The 24,942-nt window shown below is 40.2% G+C and overlaps 1 protein-coding gene and 1 long non-coding RNA gene across 2 annotated transcripts in view; both read right to left on the bottom strand.

Annotated features, from left to right (window-relative positions):
• Positions 1-8,188: 8,188 nt before the first annotated feature.
• On the bottom strand, positions 8,189-11,389 carry Scgb3a2 (secretoglobin family 3A member 2). The gene is made up of 3 exons (XM_021637323.2): positions 11,168-11,389; positions 8,689-8,879; positions 8,189-8,338 (listed from the first exon to the last, which is right to left on the bottom strand). The coding sequence occupies exons 1-3, from the start codon at positions 11,220-11,222 to the stop codon at positions 8,315-8,317; spliced, it is 270 nt and encodes an 89-aa protein (XP_021492998.1). The 5' UTR covers positions 11,223-11,389; the 3' UTR covers positions 8,189-8,314.
• An 8,919-nt stretch (positions 11,390-20,308) lies between these two features.
• Positions 20,309-24,942, bottom strand: part of LOC132652128 (uncharacterized) — a 28,531-nt gene continuing 23,897 nt past the window's right edge. The window contains exon 3 of the long non-coding RNA XR_009589611.1: positions 20,309-20,551. This is a non-coding gene — a long non-coding RNA (uncharacterized LOC132652128). The remainder of the gene's footprint in view (positions 20,552-24,942) is intronic.

Below are 24,942 nucleotides of genomic sequence, written 5' to 3' on the forward strand. Positions count from 1 at the left end.
AAGGACGTGAAGAAAGACTGAGTGAATACCAAACAGGCGTGTGTGTCTCCAAATGTAGCATCCATGACATCCTGTGGCATGGCTCATACCGCTGTTATTCTGACCTCACAAACTCCTGCCTTGACTTCATGGCATGAGGGGACCAGTATTATGGCCTTCGTGGAAGTGCTGGGTGGAAGCTTCTATTTAAATAGAATTCAAATTGTCTCAACTCCTTCGACCACTCCGCATCTTTTTTTTTTTTTTTTTTTTTTTTTTTTTTTTTTTTTTTAGTTACCTCAGGGTGGTTAACCCCACTGGAGCTGCCTGACTGTCATCATCTCTTTTTCTATATTTCATCCCTTCGTTCTTTCTCCAAAGGCAATTGGAGGCAACCTTCAAGTATTTCTAAAATGTTCTTTTTCAGGCTTGGAATTTGCTTTTACCCTTATTTAACATATTCTCTGCCAGGTGTGATGATGCACACCTTTAATCCCAGCACTAGGAGAGGTAGAGTCAGGCAGATAGCTGTGAGTTTGAGGCCAGCCTGGTCTACAAAGTGGGTCCAGGATAACCAAGAAAAATCCTGTCTCAAAAAAACTAAAACAAAGTAAAATCAAACAAACAAACAAACATATTTTCACACAGGATAGCCATCTGGCTTTGTATTTATTTTAGTAAATCCTTTCTTCAATAGAAAGGTTATCATAGTCCTAATGTTTAAAATCACATCTCCTAGATATTATTTCTTATGCCACTTAGGATGTCTCCTCTCATTCCATGAAGTTCATTTTTTTGAAACAGCATTTCTCTGTATAGTCCTGCATGTCCTGAAAATCACTCTGTAGACCAGGCTGGCCTCAAACTCACAGAGATCTGCCTGCCTCTGCCTCCCAAATTCAGTGTTGGCTTCCAGTGGCAGAGTCTCCACACAACGGCTGAGTGTCTAATGTAAAGTGTGGCACATGCATGAGGACAGTCATGGCAATATGAGAGATGGACTAGCAACTCCTGTGCTCCATGGAGAGATTGTGTAGGACTTCCCAAAGGCAGCAATATTGCAGCCATGTCCTGATATATAGTAAAGGAAAAGAACAAAAGGTAATATAAGTGGGACCGGGCAGGTGGGTAGTTAGACATGAGACAAAGAAACCATGGCAGCTTATTGGTGGTGTGCCTCAGTCAGAATGCCTGTTTGTGACTAACACCTTCCTATACCTCAGACAGCAAGCGTGAGGGACTCTTCCAGTTCCCACACGTGTTTATTAATGAAGGCTCTACATCTACTGCCTTAGCAGACCCAGACTTCATTATAGCACCAGTTCCCATGTGACTTTGACTGCCCATTAGAGGACTGTCAAGAGGGACAGTCATTGTGGTGCTCTGTGGGTAAAGTGCCCATTTTCAAAGGCTTATGAATACTGTGAGAAAGACTGGGAAATACAGCCATTACTGTATTGATTAAAAATGATGCTACCGTTAAAACGTAGTTTGAATGTGAATCTCTTGGTGTACAAGTAAGTTTATTGAATCATGATTGATATATTAATTACAAAAATTAAAAGTATACATTTGAGGAATTTCAATAAATGTATAATCCACAAACTATAATTTAAGTAAGACACTAAACATATTCATTGTACCGAAAAGTTTTCTCCTGCCATTTGTAGTCCATTTGCTTTCACTATAGATTGGATCAAACTTTCTAGATTCAAAAGATTGATTTTAGAGTACTGAACATGAAATTCTGTCTCAGGCACTAAGGACACTTGATGGCATTTTGAGCCTTGTTTGCCCCATCCCACGGGGCTTCAAAGGGGTTCCTAAGGGAGGAGAGTGGAAGGAATGGGGGAAAAAGGAACAAGAGATGCAGGAATGAAAGCCAAGTCTGTTTGTCTGATCAAGGCTTCCGTTTATTAGAAATTTTTATCCAACTTATATAGGGAGAAGGCAGGAAAGGGGGAAGATTAATCTACTGCTGCAGGAAATAGGAAGAGTGCTTTCATGGGTTAACTATTGTACCTGCAAGATACTATAAGGATGTTCTCTTAAGATATCTTACAGATGCTCTAACAAAGGATGTCCTCACAATCTATCACCCATGATTTAGGGTCTAGATAACTCTTTCACTATGTAGCTTTAGGTCTCCACTAAATGACCTTTGCTCTCTACTTGGCTTTGGCTTCAGTAACTACCTTTGTCTCCATTAGATAGCTTTGACTTTGGCTTCTGTAGATAGCCTTGGCTCACTAATTGACTTTGGCTTCCGTAGATGTCTTTGTCTTCACTAGATAGCTTTGGCTTTGGCTTCTGTAGATAGCTTTGGTTCCCTGCACTTGTTGGCTTACATGGGTTCTGGGTTACCATGGGAAATCCAAGTCCATTGTTTCCAGATTTCCAGATTCAGAGAAACTAAGAAGGAAGACATTTTTCTATTTGTCAATACAATTTGCTTGGCAACATGGGTAGAGAATGCAACTACCTAAACATAAATTACTAGAAACAAAATTGAGAACAATTCATCTCCTATAATTTCTTCAAATAAAATGTTTGATAGAATATCTAAAGTGTGAGTCATTCAAAGAGTTTTATCATTGTTCGTATTCATTCATAAATTGCTTGGTATTATCATGTCCCACGGGCACTGGCAGATGCTATAGTCTGTTCACTTTGAACTTCTCCAAAGTGAGAAACAAATCACAATAAATCATTCATGAATACTTCTGTTTAGAAAAAAGTGTTCAGAAAGCAAAAACAGTGGTTCTCCTATAACCTATTACAATTGTATTTTGCCAGTACAAGTGATCCAGGAGTTTTTTTTAAAGAAGTAACACTTGTGTTGATATGCGAAGGGAAAAAGAAAAGCATGGCAAAATGATTAAATGGGACAAAATCCGAAGAAGATGAAACTGAGACATTTAAAGCTCAGTGAGTGACATTTATAGTGCTGTGCTCTGTCCACAGAGGAGCAGAGCCAAAGGACCTGTAGGCAAGAATCAATGGAAGTCAAGGAGAAAAGTAATCTTACGGGACCTCATGTTAGCCTTAAAATTTGCTCCCCAAATCTGAATCAAATGGTTAAGCATTAGCATGAATGTGAACACTGGTTTACCTTTTAAAACTCTACTAGGTTGACATAGAAGCCAGCCAGAGAAAAGTGAAAAGCCAGCTCAGGAACACTTGAAAGAGGTAGACAGACCAGGGCAAAGCAATATCAGTACAGAGGAGTGATGTGGAAGAACTCAAGAAAATAGGAGCTGACTCTATGCAGATATGGTCATGGCTCAGCTAGCATCTGTCCAGGAGAGGGAAGTATCAATAATGACTCTTAGGTGGACGGCTAATGTCTTAGTATGCATGGTGGGGCCATTCAGGGAGATGGAAGACCCTAGACACAAAACTGCTCAAGGCTTTCCTGGGTTGCTAGAGTAAATGGGGCTATGATTATGAAACCCAACACTTTGCTTCTATGCTTCTATCTGTATAGATTCAGTTCCCACTCCCTGAATCTGCCCAAATGACTTCAGGCACACAGATGAGGTTTCATCTCTTTGAAAAAGCCCAGTTCTCTGTATCATGAAGATAGTTACTCCTCTGGTAGCTCTCAAGAGCATTATTTGGTTAATATGGAATGCTGTAAGATCTCTAGAAGAGCAGGCCATGTTGGTTTAACTTGTCACAGTATGTTTGGTATCAATTAAAAATACTGTAATGAATGCTTAATGACCATTTATTGAAGAAAATACATACACAAATAACAAATGACTAATAATTATTACTATTAGCTACTCAGTAGACAAGTTTACACTTGATTTAGGTACACAGCTGGTTAGAAGCATTGGAAAGAGTGAACTCTGACCTAAGTATGGAACTAAGGAGTATCTATGTCTGTGTTGTGAATAGGCTTTAAAATGCTACCTGAAAACTCTAGCAGAATTCGAAAGTTTGGGTGCTTGTACTGGTAGAAAAATAGTCTTTCGTGTTGTATAGCTTATGGATTGGAATGGAATTTGGGAAATACAGGGAATTTGGGAGATTAATACAAGAGCCTGTTGACACTAGTAAGGTTTAAAAAGAAGAGTTAGCAACAATGAACAATACATAGGATAAATAGAAAAAATTATTATTAAAATAGTTTACTTGCTATCCAGAAGGGGAAGTCAATAAAAGGAAATGTTTAGGATTAGTTCTAACCTTCCTGATCAGAAAATGGTGAGAGTTACTGTGTTATAAACTAAGAAAGGAAATTATTAAAGAGGATTTTTTTTATTTTTTATTTATAAAAGAAAAAAATAGGATTCAAAGATAAACCACAACTCCAGAAGCAAATGAACAAAGTAAAGCCTCTAAATTATATATGAGTGTGTTTTTTTTAATGCCAGTATCATCAACTTTAAATTTATTAAAAATTTTATATAACATTTAAAATTTTCTTCTTCACAATTTATTCATTATATATCTCAATTGAAGCTCCCTCTCTCAACTCCCCCAGTCCCATCCTCTCTCCCTCTTTCCCTCATCTCCTTCCCCTAGTCCACAGAAAGGGGGAGTTCTCCACTATTGCCATCTGCCCATAGCTTGTTAAGTCTGCTTGGATCTTCTTCCTCTGTAGCCTGGCAAGGCTGCATCATCAGGGGTGAGTGATTAAAGATCAGTCAACTGAGTACATGACAGAGGCAGCCCCTGATCCCCTCTCTCAGAGATCCACATGGAGATTGAGCTGCCAATAGGCCTCATCTGAGCAGGGGGTCTAGGTCCTCCCAATGCATGGTCCTCTTTTGGTGCATCAGTCTCTGCAGGACCCGCTGGGCTCAGATCTTTTAGTTTTGTTGGTCTCCTTGTGGGGCTCCTGTCCCCTCCATGTCTCTCTAATCCTATCCCTCACTTCCTCCATAAGACTCCCTGTGCTGTACCCAAAGTTTGACCCTGAATCTCAGCATCTGCTTTGATCCCCTTTAGGATGAAGCCTTTCTGAGGACCCTCTTTGTAGACTCCCATTCTGTTTCCTCTCTTCCACTATTTCTGGTGTCCACCCTGTTTGCCATTCTGAATGAGATTTAAGCATCCTCACTAGGGTCCCCTTTAGCATTTATCTTCTTTAGGTCTGTAGATGGCTGTCCTATATTATACAGTTAATATCTGCTTATTAGTGAATGTATAACATGCCTGTCTTTTCGTTTCTGGGTTACCTCACTCAGAATGATCTCTTTTATCTCCATCCATTTGCCTGAAAATTTCATGATTTCCTTGGTTTTAATAGCTTAGTATTCCATTGTGTAGATGTGCCACAATTTCTATACAACATAGTGATCATATTTTTCCATCCCTCAACACCTCCCAAACCGTCCCCACCTCTCTATGCACCCAATTTCATGTTTCTTCTTCCTCTCTTTCAAATATTCCCAAAACCCAAAAACAAAGATTAAAACAACCAACTAAAACAAAGAACCCATTAAGACAAAAAAAATAATAACAAAACACACAACAACAACAAAACAAGCAATCCTCCATAAAACAAAGAACGGGGAACTGAAGGAGTCTGGTAATTGGAATTCTGCCTCCTGGCCTTGGCAGATTCGGGTCTTATCTAAATTCCGTGTCTCAGAGACTGTCCTTGGCAGTCTCTGCAAGTGGGATGTTCTGAGCCTGAGAAGGAGATAGCAAGCTTCCTGCAACCTTGGGACCCAGACAGCAAACTTTGTGTAACCTTGAGTGAATTCCTGGATGCCTTGCCAGGTGGCACAGATGTGTTGCTACTGTGAAAAAAAAAAATTGCTTGTACTCTTTGCTTTATAAGTGTTGTTTGCACATTCAGTAAACTGAGACTTGATCAGAAAAAAACAAAACAAAACAAACAAACAAACAAACAAACAAAAAGCAATCAAGCAAACAAAAAGGACCCAACAACATGGAGTCAATTTTTGCATTGGCCAGCTACTCCTGGCCTCCTGGGCATGAAGTCTGTGTTGGAGCGTGGTTGATAAATTCACTGATTTTCCCTTTCCCAATATGTATCAGTTACAAATTGATTCTTGGTTGGAGGTAGGACTTTGTGTCCCCTTCACTTTCTCTTAGGATTCTTCTGATTTGAACCTGTGCAGCTCTTGTGAGACCTGTCACAGTTTCTGAGAGCTCCTAGATATATCAGCACTGTGTTTTAAAAGAGAGAGAGTTTAAATACAGTCCTACTGAGTTGAATGTTAGATTTGACATCTCTTGGAGTTAGTTATCAGACAGCTCTCTTCTCAAAGAAGAGATAAAGACCAATTTTAGATTTCAGAGTTTAAAACAAGGAGTCTGTAGCATATTAAGAGTATATAGTAAGTGAAATAAGAAGATTCAAGATTAGAATCCTAGGAAGCATCAGACTGTTGGGAAAGTCAGAAAATAAGTATCATTTAAAGAAATTGGAAAGTAATAATCAAATAGAAGTATAGTAGATGTGAAAAAAAAAGATAAAAAGTAAATAGGGTACAAACCTTTAAGTGATCTTTTTAAGTGATACATTTACTTATTGAGGAACTATATAATACAACCCCTTTCAAAATATGTCAGTAATGATCAGTGATGATTGACTTTGGTCAATAAAAAGAATAATTGGAAGTGATATATATCACCTTCTGGTAGAAGTTTTTAAAAAATTAAACATACTTTTAATTTTTCATCCATGTACACTGTATTTAAATCATCTCCCCTTCTCCCTCTAACCTTTCCCATGTCCCCTCATTCCTACTCCCATTCAAATTCATAATCTTTTCCCTCAAGTAGAACTTTTGAGTCAGATCATAGTTTCATCAATTTGCCTTTATCTGTCACTATTGTGGGCCAAAATGCTGGAGAAAGACTTCAGACAATGTGTAGTAGATCATTGTCACCGTATACTGTGAGTTCATATACTGTGAGTCAAACGAAGTGTGTATACAACACTAGCATTTGAGGCTGCTTATCTTACAGCTGGCAATCTAATCCGTTATTACAGGTTTAGATAAGATGAAAAAATGAAACAGGGAGTTTTACAAAGTGCAACTACATATAGTCCTGACTTCATGATTTTTCTACTTTACAATGTTATGAAGCATTCTGATGAAATGCACTTGAAGTTTTAACCTTTTATTTCTTTAAAGACCAATATCAAGAATAAGATTTCCTCTGATCATGCTGGGCAGTGGTATTCACCTACTACTTTCAGACAGCCCAATGGAAAATGTACACTTTAGCATTCTACTGTGTCCGGTGAGGCTAAGTTTCCATGTTCAGTAGGCTAGGAATATTTAGTGTTCTTTGTGATTAAATGGATTTATTGTGGCATAAATACATACCGAGTCAAGAAATAATCTGTATTTTAAGTAGTAAAAACAAAGTAGCCCAATGTCCCCTGACCTGAGAACCAGAGAAACTCATTCTGGAAATCAACATGCTACTTACTCTTTTCCTGCAACAGAGACCAGAGTAGAGAAAGAACAAACAAATATGTCTGAAAATGAATAGTTCCAAGACTGTTAACAGGCCTGGGTATGCAGAAAATAGTAACAGACACTGTCCACAGGAACAATCTTGATTTTCCATGAAAGTCTGTTAACGGGAAAGGGGTTCATTTATATGTTGTATGTGGCTGAGACTGTAGTACACACATAAAATGACACATAAAATGAGATTTAAAATGTAAGCAAAGGTGAGAAGCAAAAAAATCTATTCTGTTGGTGATCATAACATAAGCAAGAGTTGTGTCTTGAAAAGATAAATCCAATATTGTTGCAGATGCTAGATTTGGCAGAAGAAATAGATAATTTATAAGTGCTTTGCCTAAGCATTGTGTATTAAAGGCTTGATTTGAGAGATAGCACACTAATGCTATTTAATGGCTTTAATATAAATATGACTTAACAAAAATGGCTATATTGGGGCTGCAATGAGATTACCATCTTCTTTGTTTTGCTGAACATTACTTCAATTTTTTCATTTTTAAAATGCGATTTTTTTTTTTTTTACCAGAATAAGAAGATGAGGGATCTGGAAACACCAGTAGATAAAGAATAGTAGGGAATGGAGAAGTTTGGTTTACAGGTAAGAGAAAGGAATAAGTATATCCTATTTCATATGCTAGGCAATTTTCCCAATAATAGAGTCTCTAGAGACTGTGACCAAAGAGGAAAATGTCTAGTTATGTTCTAGAATGAACAGATGATGAGCCACAGATCTTTTTATTGCTTTATTCATTCTTCCTAGACTCACTAGACTTTAGGAACATTCAGTCTTCAAATGGTAGAATGAGATTCTGCCAGCCAGGGTGGGCATATCATCTTTTGCACTCCCACCTTAACTGCTTATGCAGATTTTATACCAGGTGTGATAGGGCCTCCTGAAAAATAGGAGCACAAAGATAAATATGGTAAGCTTTCTTATCTGTAACTAGCATGTTTCAAAAATATATACTTTCACTCTTCTATTTGACAACGTGTGCTGATGTTGAAGCAAAGACTCAACTCAAAGACGTCTTATCATGGATTCCAAAGCAGTAGAGCTTGGACTGTTCAAATGTTCTTTCTATAAATGCAGATGTTTTGATTTTTGGAGTCTCTGGGATATGCACATATCATGAGTACAATCAATGGAGAAGAAATAATAGAGTTATAAGTGATGGGAGGGCATTTGCGTAGCAAAGCCTTCTCCTATGGAAACAAGACATCCCCCATCCAAAGTTCTAATTACCAGAAGCTTCTTCACAGCCTCTGAAGCCTCTGGCCCCAGCTCATCCACACACTTCTTCAGCCCTTCCACCAGATGTTCTACAGAAATGCCCAGGGTTTTCAGGAGCATCTTCAAAGGATCAAACAAGGGAAGAAGGTTGTCCACAGGCAACACTTTGTCAACAGGGAGACTGTTGATGAGAAAGGCAGTGGCTGCAGAGCAAGAGGGAACACAGAATGAAACATGGTGTACCCATCCCTGCTTAAGACCCCATCACCTTCATCTCTGTCCATCCGGCACGCACTCCAATGCACATTTCCAACCTGCATGCACTCATTTTGATTCCCCGTGCATATGTATGCCTTTCAGATACAGCACAGGGCAGTCCATCTCCCTAGAGCTTTATTTTTCCAGATAGCTATAGTGTTTTGTTTTGTTTTGTTTTGTTTTGTTTTCTTTCTGGTTGGCTTTCTTTTTAAATGTGATTCCCCGAGAGAAGCCTGTAGCAACCAATCTATTTAAATGGCATTATCTGTTACTCTTTTCTCATATTTTTCTCTTGTTATCTACAATATTATGTATGTGTTATTTTACCAGCTTCTTCCTTTCATTGGAATAGAAGCTCCATGAGAGTAAGTAGTTTATGTTTGTTGCTGTGCTACATGCTCAGAACTGACTGTAGCGTTTGGTAAGAGAAAGTACTGAAAACTCATTCAACAGATACTAATGGGTGATTCAATAAAAAGGTACTTTGCACATAGATTGTTCACAGCTACAGCCTTCAAGCCAAAGGGGAGGTGCCGTAAAGCTTCTCCACTCAAGGCCAAGCATGGATAAACTAGATAACAGTGCAGGAAATCAGTTCAGTTCAGTGCCACACCATAATTGCCACCAGTTAGAATACGAACGGTTCTGGGGCTAAGCAGAGGGAAGGCATTTAGACATAAGAGCAATAAATCATTGCGATGTTAAAATGGACATGTGTATGTATATGATGTATATGGATATGATGTGCGTATCTATACATTATAGGTCTGTGTGTCTTGTGTATATGTATATATGTGCTAGCCATCTGTCCAGACAGTGAGGCCAGAGTACACAATTCCAGTGGGTATGGCCATTAGGTAGATGATAGGGCAGTGCTGAAAAAACTCAGTAAAGTAAGATTTTTTTAAAGCCTCTAATCCATACCCATAATCACAGAACTTTTTTCCTGAGGACAATAGAGAGTTATCAAAGTTTTTGCATAGGGCAATTGCACTTTGTATCTTTGATTTAAGGAATAGTGATCACTAGCAATAGGAAGGGGTAGGGAGAGGGACAAGAATAAATCAGAAGAAACATGTAGAGGCTGAGCAAGGTATATATAGAAGGGAGAGGGAGGAAGAAGAGAGGCGGTACATGGCTGGCAGGATGAAAGAACGCATGCATATATCACAGCAAAGACTATTAATCTGCACCGTTGACAAGTCAACAATGACAATTTAAAATAATGATTTTTAATATTTTGGATAAAAAGCAGAAAAATTACTTTTCATAGAAGATAAACAGAAGAGAAAATGTGTGTGTGTTTTTTTATACTTGTGCAATATATAAATACATGTGTGCATGTGAGCAGTCACATAAGAATCTCTGTCGTACTAGCTAAGATCTTCCACTGTTCAGTTTTTCTTTGAAAAGCTGTTTCCTGAGTCAAAGTCTGAAGCTGAGCCTGCCCCACATCCAGCTTCTGTCTTCTATCACCTATTTCCCCCTTTAAACCTTCTTTAAAAAGAAAAACTTTTTTTTTTGCACACTAAGGGACAATAAAATATTCAAAACTGGTCAAATTCCTCAACAAAGAAAATCTATTAAAAACATCAATCTTAAGTCAGGATCCTAAGTGGTGATAGCTCTTGGCATCTCATGGTATTCTTCATATTGCTCACATTAAATATTTCCCTTAGTTTATATATCTTTCTGGATCCATTCTCCAAACCCTTTACCTTTGGTGAGCAATGACCACTATCTGGGATTTTTCTCAAGGACCCAGACATCTCATTGTGATAGTTACAGTGACTCCCTCTAAAGAAAGTGGACCAACCTTCTGAGGGGTCAGCTTCTGTCCTTTAAAATTAAGAGCTTCACCCCCACCCCGGTACAGTCACTGAACGCTGCCAGTACACCTCACTAGAGGGCACAGTTCGGTAATTTCTGTAGAAGTCTCATCCTGTGCCTAACTAAAAGCACCATTACAACAGTCTTTATGCTAATAAATGTAACTACTTCAGGAGAATCAACCTAGCAAACTGACTAATTTACTGTGCATTGGGAATAGTACTTATGTTAGTTTACAGCTTGATTGATTGGGGATTTATCTTTCAACAGTTATGATCATTTTCTGTGACTTTGAAACTCCTTTTACTATAACCAACTGCTGGTATGCCAGGATTACTTGTGGTACTACAATAGAAACAGAAAAGTAAAGAACTATCTATCAATGCTCCAGAGAGTGACTTACCAGAATAACCATAAATACCGATGGTCACCAGCAGAAAGATGGATACCAGCTTCATGGCTGGTGTCTGTGATGTTTTTATGGACTTGAGAATGCAATCAGAAAGCCCAACACATTCGCGGAGTCGATAGTTCTGCTCGCTGTCACAGAGATGGCTGCTTTCCTGGCATGTACTAATATACGCACCAAAGACTCAGATTTCAACCACTGCCTTTTGACTCGCCCCAGCAAAGAAGAACACGAAGGGCACACTCCCTAACCAAACACACTGGAGGGTTTTCTGGTTTTCATCACATTCTCATGAGAAGCAAAGCCACTCACAGGAGTAGTCTCAAGTAGCTCTTTCCCAAGCCTTCCTGTAGAAACGATGACAGATGGCAAAGAATTCTTCTCCAGGAAGAGAACTACAGAAGTAAAGGTTTTATGTTGGGATTTAGAGGAATGTTTTCCTCCAGTTTGTTTTCTGTTTAAAGTTTAGAGAACTGAGTTACCTGATGGACTTCCTAGACTTGGCTTAATGACACTGCCACATTTCTCTTGGATTTACTCGCAGATCAGTATTCATATAGGGACTACGACAAGGTCACCTGTTACCTTTCCTACTGTCTTCCAGGAATCCTGGGAGAATTGAGGGCGCGTTTATCTGTTATCATCTATGTCTATGTCTGTGTCATCTGTAGCATCGTCTATAATAATCCATATGCTGAGAAGTAATCCATTTCTAAGGCTGCCCACCTGGGACCCAGAGCTCGGCCGTGGGAGCCCAGAATGACCACATAAACATCATTTACTGGAGTTCACTGGGGGTATTGGGAGACCATTGAATGCAAAGATAAGTACAAGAAAACCTTCATGGGGACAGTCCATGTGGTTCTGGGATGAGCTCAGAATCCTTTGGTCATATTGTATTATCTATTTCCAACACTAGAAAATCCTAAGAAGATAAAGTGTGCTGTCAGTTTCTTAATACGTGAGCTCAAACTTGCTCCCATCTGAAGGTATAGTGTTTATATGAAGACTTAATAAACTACGCAAAGGGATATGTGTGCCAAATTAAAACTAATACATAGATCATCTGTTACTGATTTCAATGCCCTGCTAAATTCTACTGTTGTACTGTCATTAATTTCAGCTACTTGAGAAACTAAACAAAAAGACTGCCGATTACTGCTGGGCAAAGTCAAGACTGCTTTCTCTGTTATCTACTGTTTCTATTTCTCAGTCATATTAACACCCATATTGGTACATGACGTGGCTATGCTAACCCTTAGTGCTGACTCCCATAAGCTTTATGTCATCATTTCTCTGGCACACTAAACCTCCACTGTCTTTAGCAGAGCCACCATGGGCTAGTCTGATTTAAAAAATCTTTGTTTTGCCCTTCCCTCCCCTGAAGTAGTACAGTGAATTTGCTTAATAGTTAGTGGTTTCTAGAGTTTCTCTTTCTCTCTATGTCTGTATCTCTCTTTCTGAGCGCTCACATTCACACACACACACACACACACACACACACACACACACACATACACATACACACACACACACGCACGCATGTGCCCTTTGCGAGCCATCCCAGCAGTCACCATACTTTCTTGGTGCCTCTAGCTCCTTCCAGCCAAGGTCTTAGCTGTGGGTTCTGAATTCATATGACAATTGCCTTTTTAGTCTAGGTTTTTGATATTTAGAACAGGTAGAATCTTTGCTGATACTGAAGACAATACTTCACCCAAATTCCTAATTCCTACAGGTAGGGAGCAACTTACCAGTGAATGCACTTTTTTCATGTGTAAAACAAACAAGCCAGCGTCCAAATACTTTCTCTGGGAGAGAATTGTCAGTCAAGACGTTCAGAGTCTCCTTTCCCATCTGCCATCACTGCAGCAACAGCTACGTGACAGCCAGCTAAGGACAGTTCAGTAGGCCCAGAGCCCAGTGAAACTGTTCAAATTAGCCTTTAACTCATTTACTCTATCTTGCTCATCATTTCTCTTGGAAACAGCAATAAGAGATCTTGGCCACATTTGACCTACTTATCTCTCTCTCCAGGCGCTCACCACTGTTTTGAGTTCCTAGGCCCTGTGCCATGACATGCTTCTGTACCAGATAGCAAACTCTATCTACACTGACAGAGATCTCCTTATCTGTTGGTCAGAATAATTGTAAAATAGAAAACATGACATCAGATGTAGCAGGAACCTGGAATGCTTTTCTCTTGTTACTCAAACTCAACTCAAAAATTGATGAAAACCTTTCATGTAAGAGCTGAGACTTTGAAATTGCCAAAGGTAAACCTGTTAGACTTGGGTGAGTGCCAAGAGCTATTGCATTGGGGGAGTGCAGTAGACATTTGGGCTTCCTGGGTAGTGTCTGGTAATTGGCAATGTCTGTACCATGATGCACCCTCAGAATTGCTTCCAGCCTCTGACACCCCTTCCTTTTGTGCTGCTGCATCTCTCAAAAATCTGGCCTGGTGTGAACCCTCACTTTGTGGGTATTTACCCACTCTGGTTGAACAATTCTCCTGTGGGATTGTCACGAAGATGCACTGCTGTTCAGATGAATTAATTCCTGATTATGAAATTCCTGATTTGATTCAAACAATTTTAGAAGTTAAAAAGTTAAATAGTTGATAGAAAGTTTATTGCTGCAATAAATACTTTTGTGGACCTCCAGATGCCTCAGTAGGAGAAAGGCTGGAGAGACCAAAAGATAAATTAGCAGCTATTATTAAGACCTGAAGTAGGTACAGTAAAGAAGTCTTGTGATGCCCTGAGGGGAAGGACAGCCTTACTGCATTCTTTCCCCACCCACTAGAGATAACAGTTGCTAGGAAACTAGCCCATCCTCCTAGGGAGGGACACGAGGTCATTATGGTCTGGGGACCTTCCTATAGCCAATCAATTAAAAATGTAGCATTTTGACCAATAGATGCTTGCCAGGCAGGAATCGCCCCTGCCTTGGGCATGCTGGGAGGGACCAGAATCTTTAAATCACCCAACTAACCTGGGCGCAGCAAGCTCAGCTCCCACCGCTGGGGCGGTGGGTGTTGTGGGCCCAAGCTGCAGCTTGTAATCTACAATAAAAAGACCCTCATGTGTTTTGCAACGGAGTCGATTCCTGTAGATCTTTTGGGGGCTCTCGAACTGGGTATAACAGTATAATCAGGCCGGGCATTCTGCAACACACCTTTAGTCCCAGCACTCTGAAGGCAGAGGTAGGCAGATATCCGCGAGTTCCAGGCCAGCCTGGTCTACCAAGGGAGTCCAGGACAGACAGCCAAGGTCATGCAGTAGTAGCAGTAGTATAACCAGGAAGATGAAGTTTATTTGAGCTATTTTGCCTCATTTCTTTGTGTGTGTGTGTGTGTGTGTGTGTGTGTGTGTGTGTACTATTTACGCTCTCTCTCTCTTCTTTCTTATTCCCCTGTATTTTCACAAATAAGTTAGCAGACTCATGGTTCCATCATCATCCCCTCAGATGAGCAGGTATACTTTAACCTATGGAGATCTTCACAAGAGGCCCTAGGTCAAAGGGCCTCATTCACAACCCTGTATGGCTTTTGGCTAGAAACTCCTTCTCACAGCTCTAACAGAAGAAGAAGAAGAAGAACCCTCGAGGCTTTCGACACCTGATTGTGCTAGTGGGGAACCATCTGCATGGTCTCTTTAGGTCCTCGGCATCTCCAGTATGAAGGCAGCCATGTTACTTTAGTCCTATTTGTGGGAATAACACCATGTTACCTCAGGCTTACTGTCAGTGACTTTCCATGCTTTAACAGGGAAATTTCAATGGAATGTAGGGCTGGAAGGCAAAAGCAGGGAGAATAACAAGTGAATGGAGAGAGAATCAAAACAAAACTGAGGGAATTACAGAAAGCGATGTAACTGGGTATTTTCAGTCCAGGCTTCATATATTCAAGTGCTTCTAGAGTTTCAAGATTTGCATGAGAAGACAGACTAGAAAACCTAGAATTTTCAATGGCTTGTTTTAGAAAGCAAACTGAAGTAATTCAGTAGACTGGGAACAAACATGAGTGGGTAGGGTGTCTTTTAATTGTGCATTCTTTGTACTGCTTTTTGCCTTACAGGGTGTGCCCAGTGAAGAAATCGAACACACGTTCACTTTAAATCACGCAAGCACGACCGTGTGTCTGATTAAGTAGCTGGGAGGCACAACGCTAATATTCTAAACTATGAGTCACTGAATGACATCTGATCTGGGAAGACTTGACTGAGGTCTGGAATGGGTAAAGAAACGCATTCGGAAACAAAAAGGCAGGTAGACACTTGTGTCCAGAAAGACTCCGTGCTCCCATGGCCCACCCCAAGCCTGTAAGCATCGTGTTACAATTGGCACCCAGAAACTCGTTTGCCTTCTATATCATAACCTGGCAAAACCTTACAGTGACTCCTCCCTTCACTGTCAGGCTTGGCTTTGTCTGTTGCTGTACGTGGGAATTGCATTCCCTCCCTGTAGGTGTCAAACTGAATGTGACCCTACTCGGTGACCCTTAGGAGTTCAGTCTGCACATTGACAAATTACAGGGCTGGATCAGTGTCTCAGCTAGAAATCACTTCCTTTTTCCTAAAGGTTTACACTCGCTGTGGTGTTGATGGCCAAGACACAGCACTGGGGAGTTGTGGGGGCTCCTGGCAAGCATGGTTTTTGCATAACACTTCTCCCAAGTGTTCAGTGAGATCTGTTATTCCTTAAGTGCCCTGTTCTTGGTTCTTAATCATTAAGAACAGAAGTCCCCAGGCCACAAAAAAAAAAACAGATTGGTAGTGTGTGTCTGTACTCTCAGCATCCAGAACATAGAGGCAAGAAAATCAAGGGCTCAAGGTTTTCCGCAGCCGAGTTTTAGGCTATCCTGGGGTACACAAGACCTTATCTTTGTTGTGCTGTTTTCTTTTAGAGTGAAGACAGAGGAAGAAGAAGTCCAAATCATGGAAAGTGGCGAGGATTTGCGAAATGTGACACATTGGCGGTACACATATGCCCTCTTGTGGCCACATTAGAGATTACACCACACTTTGTCTACAATGCAAAGCATATTAAGAAGCAGTCCTCTGTAATTAAGACAAAATAACTATAGAGTTTAAAGCCCAAAACAAACAGATCAAGACAGAAGATCCTTGCGCTCTCTGTGCTGCGTTTGGTTGGTTTTTAGCCTTTGCTCTATTTCTGAGATAATAGGCCCACAGAAAGAGACAGTATCTGACATAAACTACAAAACTTATCCGCTTTCTTGCTGAGTTTAGTGATATGTGGGGAGTAAGAGGTATGGGTGTAGAGAGAAGAATCGGCTGTTGTAGCTGGAAATATAGAAATTTCTAGCCCTTGTGATTTTTAACACTATCTTCCAGTAGTTAACAGTGTGGGTACCGTCAGGGTCATTCTGTCCTGCCACAACCCTGATAAATAAGCAGACATTCTGGTGAACACAGGCTGTAGCCGTGGTCAGTCTCTCTTTGCCTTCTCTCATCTGTAAATTATAGCTCCAAAACATCAAGTTACTGTAATTAATAATGGCGTGAGGACTATTTTGAGATAATGGAGTTATGTGTAAGTCTTGGACAGGAATTTAGAATGCAGAAGTAGGGAGAGAAAGGCGCAGCCAGACTATGATCACATATTTGTGAACAAACATTGCCACCACCTGTCACATGGCAGTGAGTGTTCCAAGGTAAGGACTTTGGACACAAGAATGCCACATCACAACATGGCAGTCATTTAGTAGGTCTCGATTGTGTTTATCATCTCACTGAACTCATAATTTTTATGAATATTATGAAATGTTTTTTAAAAACCCTACTGTTTTGAATGTTAGTGTAGTTCAAGTATATGGTTTGTAACAGTGATTAATAAAAATGATGAGGATTCCTGTGCTGAATTTTTGCTTTATTAGATAAATTTTTTAAAACTTTCCCAGAGTCATCTCCTTAAATCTCTTCAAATCATGCCCTTAAATCACAAGAGTCCTGTAAGGTATGTGCTCATGCTATTTATCCCTGTATGGATGCAGGTTCTGAAGTTCAGAAGGGATAGATCTGCTTTAGGAAGCTGTGTTAAAATAAGACAAGATCGACGGCTGACACAGACAACAAGACGATTTCCATCTGACATTTCGTAACTTATTAACCTCTCTGAATGCTAGTTTTATCATCTGTAATTATTTTTGCTTTACAGGCTTGCTGACAGGAGTAATTTAAGGTGATACATGCCCAAGGTGTTGGGTATGTAGTGTCTGTGTAATCTATGATATACGATGTACGGAAAGTAAGCACTGTCGCAGCCGGCACAGAGAGCAGTGCAGCTCTCAGAACTCTCAAATGGGCATAAAGAAATGGGCAAAAGAGGAGGGGAAATAAACGTGGTAGTGGGATGGGGAAGGGAGGTACTTCATCAGTGAGAATGGCACATCCTAAAGTAGGGGCAGGTAATCCATATTTAAATTTCATAAGATGATATGAAGTAGGAATTTAAACAGTGCATAGAGTTCTAGAGGCTTGAGCCTGATGAAACCTTGGCTATATATATATATATATATATATATATATATATATCTTGGCACTATAGAGTATGTGTGCTGGCAGGTGTCCGAGTTTCATTTCTGTTACTGTGATAAAATGTCCTGACAAGAAATTTACAAAGGAAAGGTTTCATTCAGCTGAAAATTCTAGGCTACTGTCCATCAAAGACTTCCCAGGGCATGTACCACATCCACCATCAATTACTCTGTAGTATATAATTTTTTTTTCTGTAAATTTAAAACTTTTATCACCTCCCTCTGGGGGGGTGCAACCTTGCCAGGCCACAGAGGAAGACGATGCAACCAGCCCCCATGAGACCTGATAGGCTAGGTTCAGATAGAAGGGGAGGATGTTCTCCCCTACCAGGGGACTAGGGAAAGGGCATGGGGGAGAAAAGGGAGGGTGGGAGGAAATGGGAGGAGGTGAGGGAGGGGGCTATGGCTGGATACAAAGTATATAAATACAAAGTAAATAAATTGTAATAAATAAATTAATTTCAAAAAACTATTCTGAAGTAAAACATCTGTAACGGCAAAATATAGGTCAATTAGTAGTGGTCTGAACCAGGGAAATGATGATAAGAATGTTAGTTGGTAACTTGGTTATTGCACAGAGCTGAGCTTTGATAGAACAAGATAAAAGTGATTAGCAGAAGCAAGCCATACCTCTGCCTCTCTAGGCCATTAGAGCCGTAGCCTTTCACCTATCACACATCCTAACTAACTTGCAGGGATAATCCTGGAATACCCCACAGCGATAGAACAGGAAGAGGAGGGTACAGATGAGAGAGCAAAGAATTAAAAATCAGTGGCTATTATTTTAAAGCACAAGCCTGAACTATGGCCAGCCAAATGGAGACATGTCCAGCCACCTTCGGGAAAGAACTAGCTTTAATGCCCTGAGGGGAAGAACTAGCCTTACTGCATTCTTTCCCCACCCACTAGAGATACAGTTGCTAGGAAACTGGCCCCTCTCCCTCCTAGAAAGGGAAGCCAGACCAATTCAAAATGCAACATCCCTTTTGTGTTTCAGCCAATAGATGCTTGCCAGGTAGGAATCCCCCTGCTTTGGGCATGCTGGGAGGGACCTAACTGTTTAAATCACCCAACTAACCTGAGCACAGGGCTCTCTTGGCTCTCACCACTTCGGTGGTGAGGATATGTGAGCTCAAGCTGTAGCTTGTAATAAAAAGATCCTCATGCATTTTACAATGGACTTAACTCCTGGTGGTGGTCTTTTGGGATCTCGAGAATCTGGCCCAACATAGACAAAAGGGATGTTTGGAAAACACTGGTTCATTCCATGGAATCCTTGCAAGCCCTGGGGAGCAAAGATGGCACCAGCAAGTAATGATGATACTTTCAAGGAATGTGGGGACATTCGGGAAAGGACAATTGACAATGAACTTGAGGAGATTAGCTTTGTCTAGTACAGGTGAAGTGATTTCAGGACCTCAGTTGGAAATGCTCTTGGTAGAGCAAAGCCAAGGAGAGTCTAGAAGCACAGGCTATGCATGAAGGATGTGAGAAAGACCCAGGGATTTATTTGTAAAGTGCAAGGGGTTCCTCAGGAGTGACAGTGCCAAAAGGGGCTCTCCTGCAACTGTTTGCAGTTCTCATCTTTACTCAGCTGGCTGTACTTGCTCACTGCCCCTCCTGTGTTTCCTTATTTAAAATGTAGCAGCTTAGTAGCTGATCTTTGCCCCCAGATATACATTATAATCTTTAACTACTGAATTCTTTGGCGCCTAGATAGCATATAAATAACTTTCTTTCCAAAAGCATTTGTTTTTCACAATTGGAATGCTTCCCTCTCTTCCTGCTGAGAATGTAGTTAATCATTGCCTGAGAGGATTCATGACTGGCTAGGGAACAAGGCATCTGGAGGGAGACACAGGGGCTCCACAGTGAAAAGGCTGAATGGGAGGCACTCACAGTTGTTTCATATCTGACACAGGCGATTTCTGTTATCACTGTTGTGTGGGGAAATTAGGTTAAGAGAAGTTCCATCAGACTCCTGTAAATTAAATTTACAATAGAGAGAGACTATACCCACAAGAAGAAAAAGCAGGAGACTGATCCCAAATTTAACACAGAGAGTCCCAGTAGCAGCAGTAGTGACCATTTACAAAGAGTAAGATGGTGTTTGTCATAATAAAATTTACATGCACTATTCTATTTATTTCCAGTGACAGTTCATGAAATAGGCAGCAGTTCACGGTTTTTATTTCAACATGCCAAAGCACACAGACATCTAAACAAACAAAAGTTTTCATTTTATGTTGTAATTCAGTTAATAGTAAAATTTGTTAAGAAATTTAGGCTACTTTTTTCGTTGTTGACAATGACCAACTTAAAATGTTTTGACATGTTCATTTAACAATGCTATGATAGAACCAAAGCACTCCCATATATCCACTCTATTTTTTTTTTACTTTTAATTGCATAACTTAATAGGTTACATATAATATTTATTATTAAGAGTATATGTAAGTATATATGATATATTTATAAGAGCATATTCCTATATACTCTTAATAAATAATATATATAATATTATATATGAGTATATATACATATATACACTCAATAATAAAAAAAGCTTGGTGCAAGTTGATATCACACAACTTAGACTAATAGTCATACTGTAGGCATGTTGAAAGCAGGCTAGGCTCAGGTAGAAGTTTCTGAAGGCTAAATATACTGAAGGCATTTTCTATTTCCTGTGGGTTTATCAAGATGCAAACACAATGTTCGTTTAGGAGGATCTGCATGGTCTGTATTTAGCTGAGGTATTGTTGGCCTGTTGGTGAGAAGAGTCTCTGGTGTTTTGATTAGCTGCTGCATACTTCTTGCTGCAGAAAGAAGTAAACTTATTAAAATATACATACATGGACAGATGCTAGATAGATGATAAATGATACATAGATAAGAGATAGATGAGAGATAGATGATATAGACAAACTTGAGAGTGTTCACATGTGTGTATATGTTTTTATGTATGTACTTGTATGTTTCTGTATTTATGGTATGGTATGTGGGTGTGAATTCTAACATTTCCCTGGTCTCAGGAGTTTTGTGGAAAGTCTGTAGCTGGTGTTTGCTACTTTGTGGATTCTTCTTTTTTCTACACTTTATTCCCCCCAGTTTTACCCCCTAACAATAGATAGGAGAGTAACAAGGATAGAAGGGAAAGAGGAATTAGGAAAATCCCTGAATCTAATACCTTTTTTTAATATAATTTTTTATGTATTACAATTTATTCACTTTGTATCCCAGCTGTAGCCCCACCCTGATTCCCTCCCAATCCTGCCCTCTCTTCCTCCCTCATCTCCTCCCATGCCCCTTCCCCAGTCCACTGAGAGTGGAGGTCCTCCTCCCCTTTCATCTGACCCTAGCCTATCAGGTCTCATAAGGACTGTCTTTCATAGTCTTCCTCTGTGGCATAGTCAGGCTGCTCCCCACTCAGGTGGAAGTGATCAAAGAGCCAGCCACTGAGTTCATGTCAGAGACAACCCCTCCTCCCCTTATTAGGGAGCCCATTTGGAGACTGAGCTGCCATGGGCTACATCTGTGCAGGGAGTCTAGGTTATCTCCATGAATGGTCCTTGGTTGGATTATCAGTCTCAGAAAAGACCCCTAGGCCCAGATTTTTTTGTTCTGTTGCTCTCCTTGTGGAGCTCCAGACCCTTCCAGGTCTTTCTATCTCCCCTTTTCATAGGATTCCCTGTACTCTGCCCAAAGTTTGGCTATGAGTCTCAGCATATGTTTTGATACCTTGCTGGGTAGAGTCTTTCAGAGGCCCTGTTTTGGTAGGCTCCTGTCCTGTTCCCTGTTTTCTCCCTTCTCTTCCAATGTCCATACCATTTGTCTTTCTGAGTGAGAATTGATCATCTTACCCAGGGTCCTCCTTCTTGCTTAGCTTCTTTAGGTGTACACATTTTAGTATGTTTATCTATATTATATGTCTAATATCCACTTATAAGTGAATATATACCATGTGTGTCTTTCTGCTTCTGAGATACCTCACTCAGGATGATCTTTTCTAGTTCCCACCATTTCCCTGCAAATTTAATGATTTCCTTGTTTTTAATTGCTGAGCAGTATTCCATTGTATAAATATACCATGATTTCTATATCCCAATAGAGGGATATCTGGGTGGTTTCCAGATTCTGGCTATTATGAATAAAGCTGCTACGAACATGGTTGAACAAATGTCCTTGTTGTATAGTTGAGCATCTTTTAGATATATTCCTAGGAGTGGTATAGCTGGATCTTGAGGTAGCACTATTCCTAATTGTCTGAGAAAGCATCAGATCCATTTCCAAAGAGGTTGTACCAGTTTACATTCCCACCAGCAATGGAAGAGGGTTCCCCTTTCTCCACATCCTCTCCAACATGTATTGTCACTGGAGTTTTTGATCTTAGCCATTCTGATGGGTATAAGGTGAAATCTCAGGGTCTTTTTGATTTGCATATCCCTGATGAGTAAGGATGTTGAATATCTCTTTAAGTGTTTCTCTGCCATTCTATATTCCTCTGCAGAGAATTCTCTGTTTAGCTCGGTGCCCCATTTTTAAATTGGATTACTTGATTTGTTGCTCTTTAACTTCTTTAGTTCTTTATATATTCTGGATATTAGCCCTCTGTCATATATAGGGTTGGTGAAGATCCTTTCCTAGTCTGTAGGCTGTTGTTTTGTTTTGATGACAGTGCCCTTTGTTTTACAGAAGCTTTTCAGTTTCATGAGGTCCCATTTGTTGATTGTTGATCTTAGAGCCTGTGCTGTTGGTATTCTACTCAGGAAGTTGTCTCCTGTGCCAATAAGCTCAAGGCTCTTCCCCACTTTTTCTTCTAACAGGTTTAATGTGTCTGGTTTTATGTTGAGGTCTTTGATTCACTTGGACTTTAGTTTTGTGCAGGGTGGTAAGTAGGCATTTTTGTACATGTAGACATCCAATTAGACCAGCACCATTTGTTGAAGATGATAATTTCTTTTCTTTTGTTTCTTCTTTGACCACAGCTACTAGCAAACGAAAACCAACCCCCCTACAGGAACAATAACCCCAAAATGCCAGGGCAGAGGGAGGAGGAAGGGAGGTATTGCCCCCTCCCAGAATTCCAAATATTGCACAATTGCAGAAACTATCTGCAAATCATGGTCAGCTGCTGCAAACAGTCTAAACCAGCCCCACAGCCCTACACCTGTGATTATAACAAAAGCTATAATATTTCTGTGCTTTTTAAAGAAACTAAGATTTCAGAATTCTCAAAAATTTCACTACAAAATTTGTGAAAGCTTGAGTTCTAAGTGCGAGGCTTAGCTCTCTGTCACACAGTCAGGCTTTGAGCTGTGGGCCATTCTCCCCCGAGAACTGGGCTGGCCGCCATCTTGCAATGTACAGGGAGTGTTAGTCCCTCAACAGCTGGTCCCACAGTTAGTCTGAAAACACAAATAAATAAAAGATCTTTATAAGTTGATAGTCTGAAAAGCACCTGTTGGCCATTATATCATCAGGGCTGAGACGCTGTGGGGTTCTTCCTTGGACAAGAAACAAGTGGCTGTTTAGTGTCTGGGCAGGGGCAAAAAAAAAACAAAAACAAAACAAAACAAAACAAAACACGGTAACCAAAAGCTTGTGTTTGACTACTGCAGTGCAGAAGTGACCAAAGATTTCTACGTAGGAGCATATCAAAAACAAAACAAAACTCCTGGTTTTTTTCATGCATTTTGTTGTCCAGTGTGTGGCATTATTCCCTTTGTCATTCTATTGCAAACTGGTAAAATATTCAGTGCCAAAAAGTGATTAAAGTGAATGGTTCCTCCACCACCACCACCACCACCACACACACACACACACAAACACACACACACACACACACACACACACACACACACACGTCATTTCACGGCATTGGGTAATGTACTTGGTTATGGAAATAAAACTCTTCACATGCAGCAGGTTAGCCTAGTAGACAAGATAAATAAATTAAAAAAAACAATTAAAACTCTCCATTTCATGCTTTATCCTGGGGATATGCATATGGACATGATGCCAATGAATGAAGAAGGAACTGAGACTGATGAATGTCTTCAAAAGGCATTTGTTTCCTATCTCAAAACCCTTTTAAATCTGTCTCCTTTCAACAATGCCCAGTCTCCTTTCCTTTAGAGCTCTACTTCAAAGGGATGTTATTCCTTATCTCCATCGCTCTGATTTCATGAAAATGAAATTTATATATTCCTCCCACCAACACCTGACATATATTAAATACAAGTGAAATCTCTTGGATGAGAATTCACTTTGGGTTACTGTTTCCACATGCTAAGGAAGTAGTGAGGTTGAGATGCTTCCCCTGATTTGTGTATCCTCAAAAGAACAGCACTAAGAGCAAAATTTAGCAGCCACTCATAAAGAACAGAAGATAAAAGAAATACAGGCACTGTCTGCGCATAAGGTAAGTAAAAGTACAAGCTTCAGGAAATCGTTAATGCAGTTTAGACACCATTGTCAGAGTCCCTCGGGTGATGTGACAACATTGCATTGCTCCGGAATAGCATTCATCTTCAGAATCACAAAGGTAAAACAATGCTCTACAGATGACAAGCTTAAAATAATGTCAAATGAGAAATTGTTTGTTGTGGACATAAACATGTTTTTGTTTTAAACCCAGGTGTGGGATATGGGACTGACTCAGACTGTCCACAGCAGCAGGCTGTTCGCCTGGAACAGGCTCTGAAAGGTGCTATTTGCCAGCTGGAATCAGCTGAATTCTGAGGACTTTGAGGGGTATAGCTACGGTAGCCCAGAGGAAGAAGGGCAGCAACTTGGAAGAGTCAGAGGGAGACTGCTTGGTGCTCTTGCTGACTTGCTGCTTTGCTGGTTTCCTGGACTTCTGGGTTTCCTGATGACAGATACTGGTATTGCCTCCAAAAGAACCCTACGACCCTACCCAGCAAGAAGCGAAGAGGGCTATGTCCCCTTTCCCTTACAACTTTCTTTTTCCCCTACCTGGGGTTGGGGGTTGGAAGGAAGGTATAAGCTTTAAAGAGTGTCCCCCCGCTAAAGCAATTATTTGAAAAACTAATGCTAACACTTGCTAGTTTTAGGTCTTCTCAAAGAAGAGAGAATTTGGGGTGGACCACAGGCATTATTAACAAATATCTGAACGTGTATCAAGGAGTAAGAGAATTCCTCTGAGGCCAAACATTAGATAAATGACAATTTTAAAAGGACGAAGAGG

The sequence above is a fragment of the Meriones unguiculatus genome, chromosome 2 (assembly GCF_030254825.1).
Source record: "Meriones unguiculatus strain TT.TT164.6M chromosome 2, Bangor_MerUng_6.1, whole genome shotgun sequence".
Taxonomy (NCBI): Eukaryota; Metazoa; Chordata; class Mammalia; order Rodentia; family Muridae; genus Meriones; species Meriones unguiculatus.

Coding starts and splice junctions, on each gene's coding strand:
- Scgb3a2 (XM_021637323.2), bottom strand. CDS start 11,222: ATGAAGCTGGTATCCATCTTTCTGCTGGTGACCATCGGTATTTATGGT. Junction 8,880..11,167: donor CGGTATTTATGGTTATTCTG/GTAAGTCACTCT, acceptor CTTGCTCTGCAG/CCACTGCCTTTCTCATCAAC. Junction 8,339..8,688: donor AGGCTGTGAAGAAGCTTCTG/GTAATTAGAACT, acceptor CCTATTTTTCAG/GAGGCCCTATCACACCTGGT.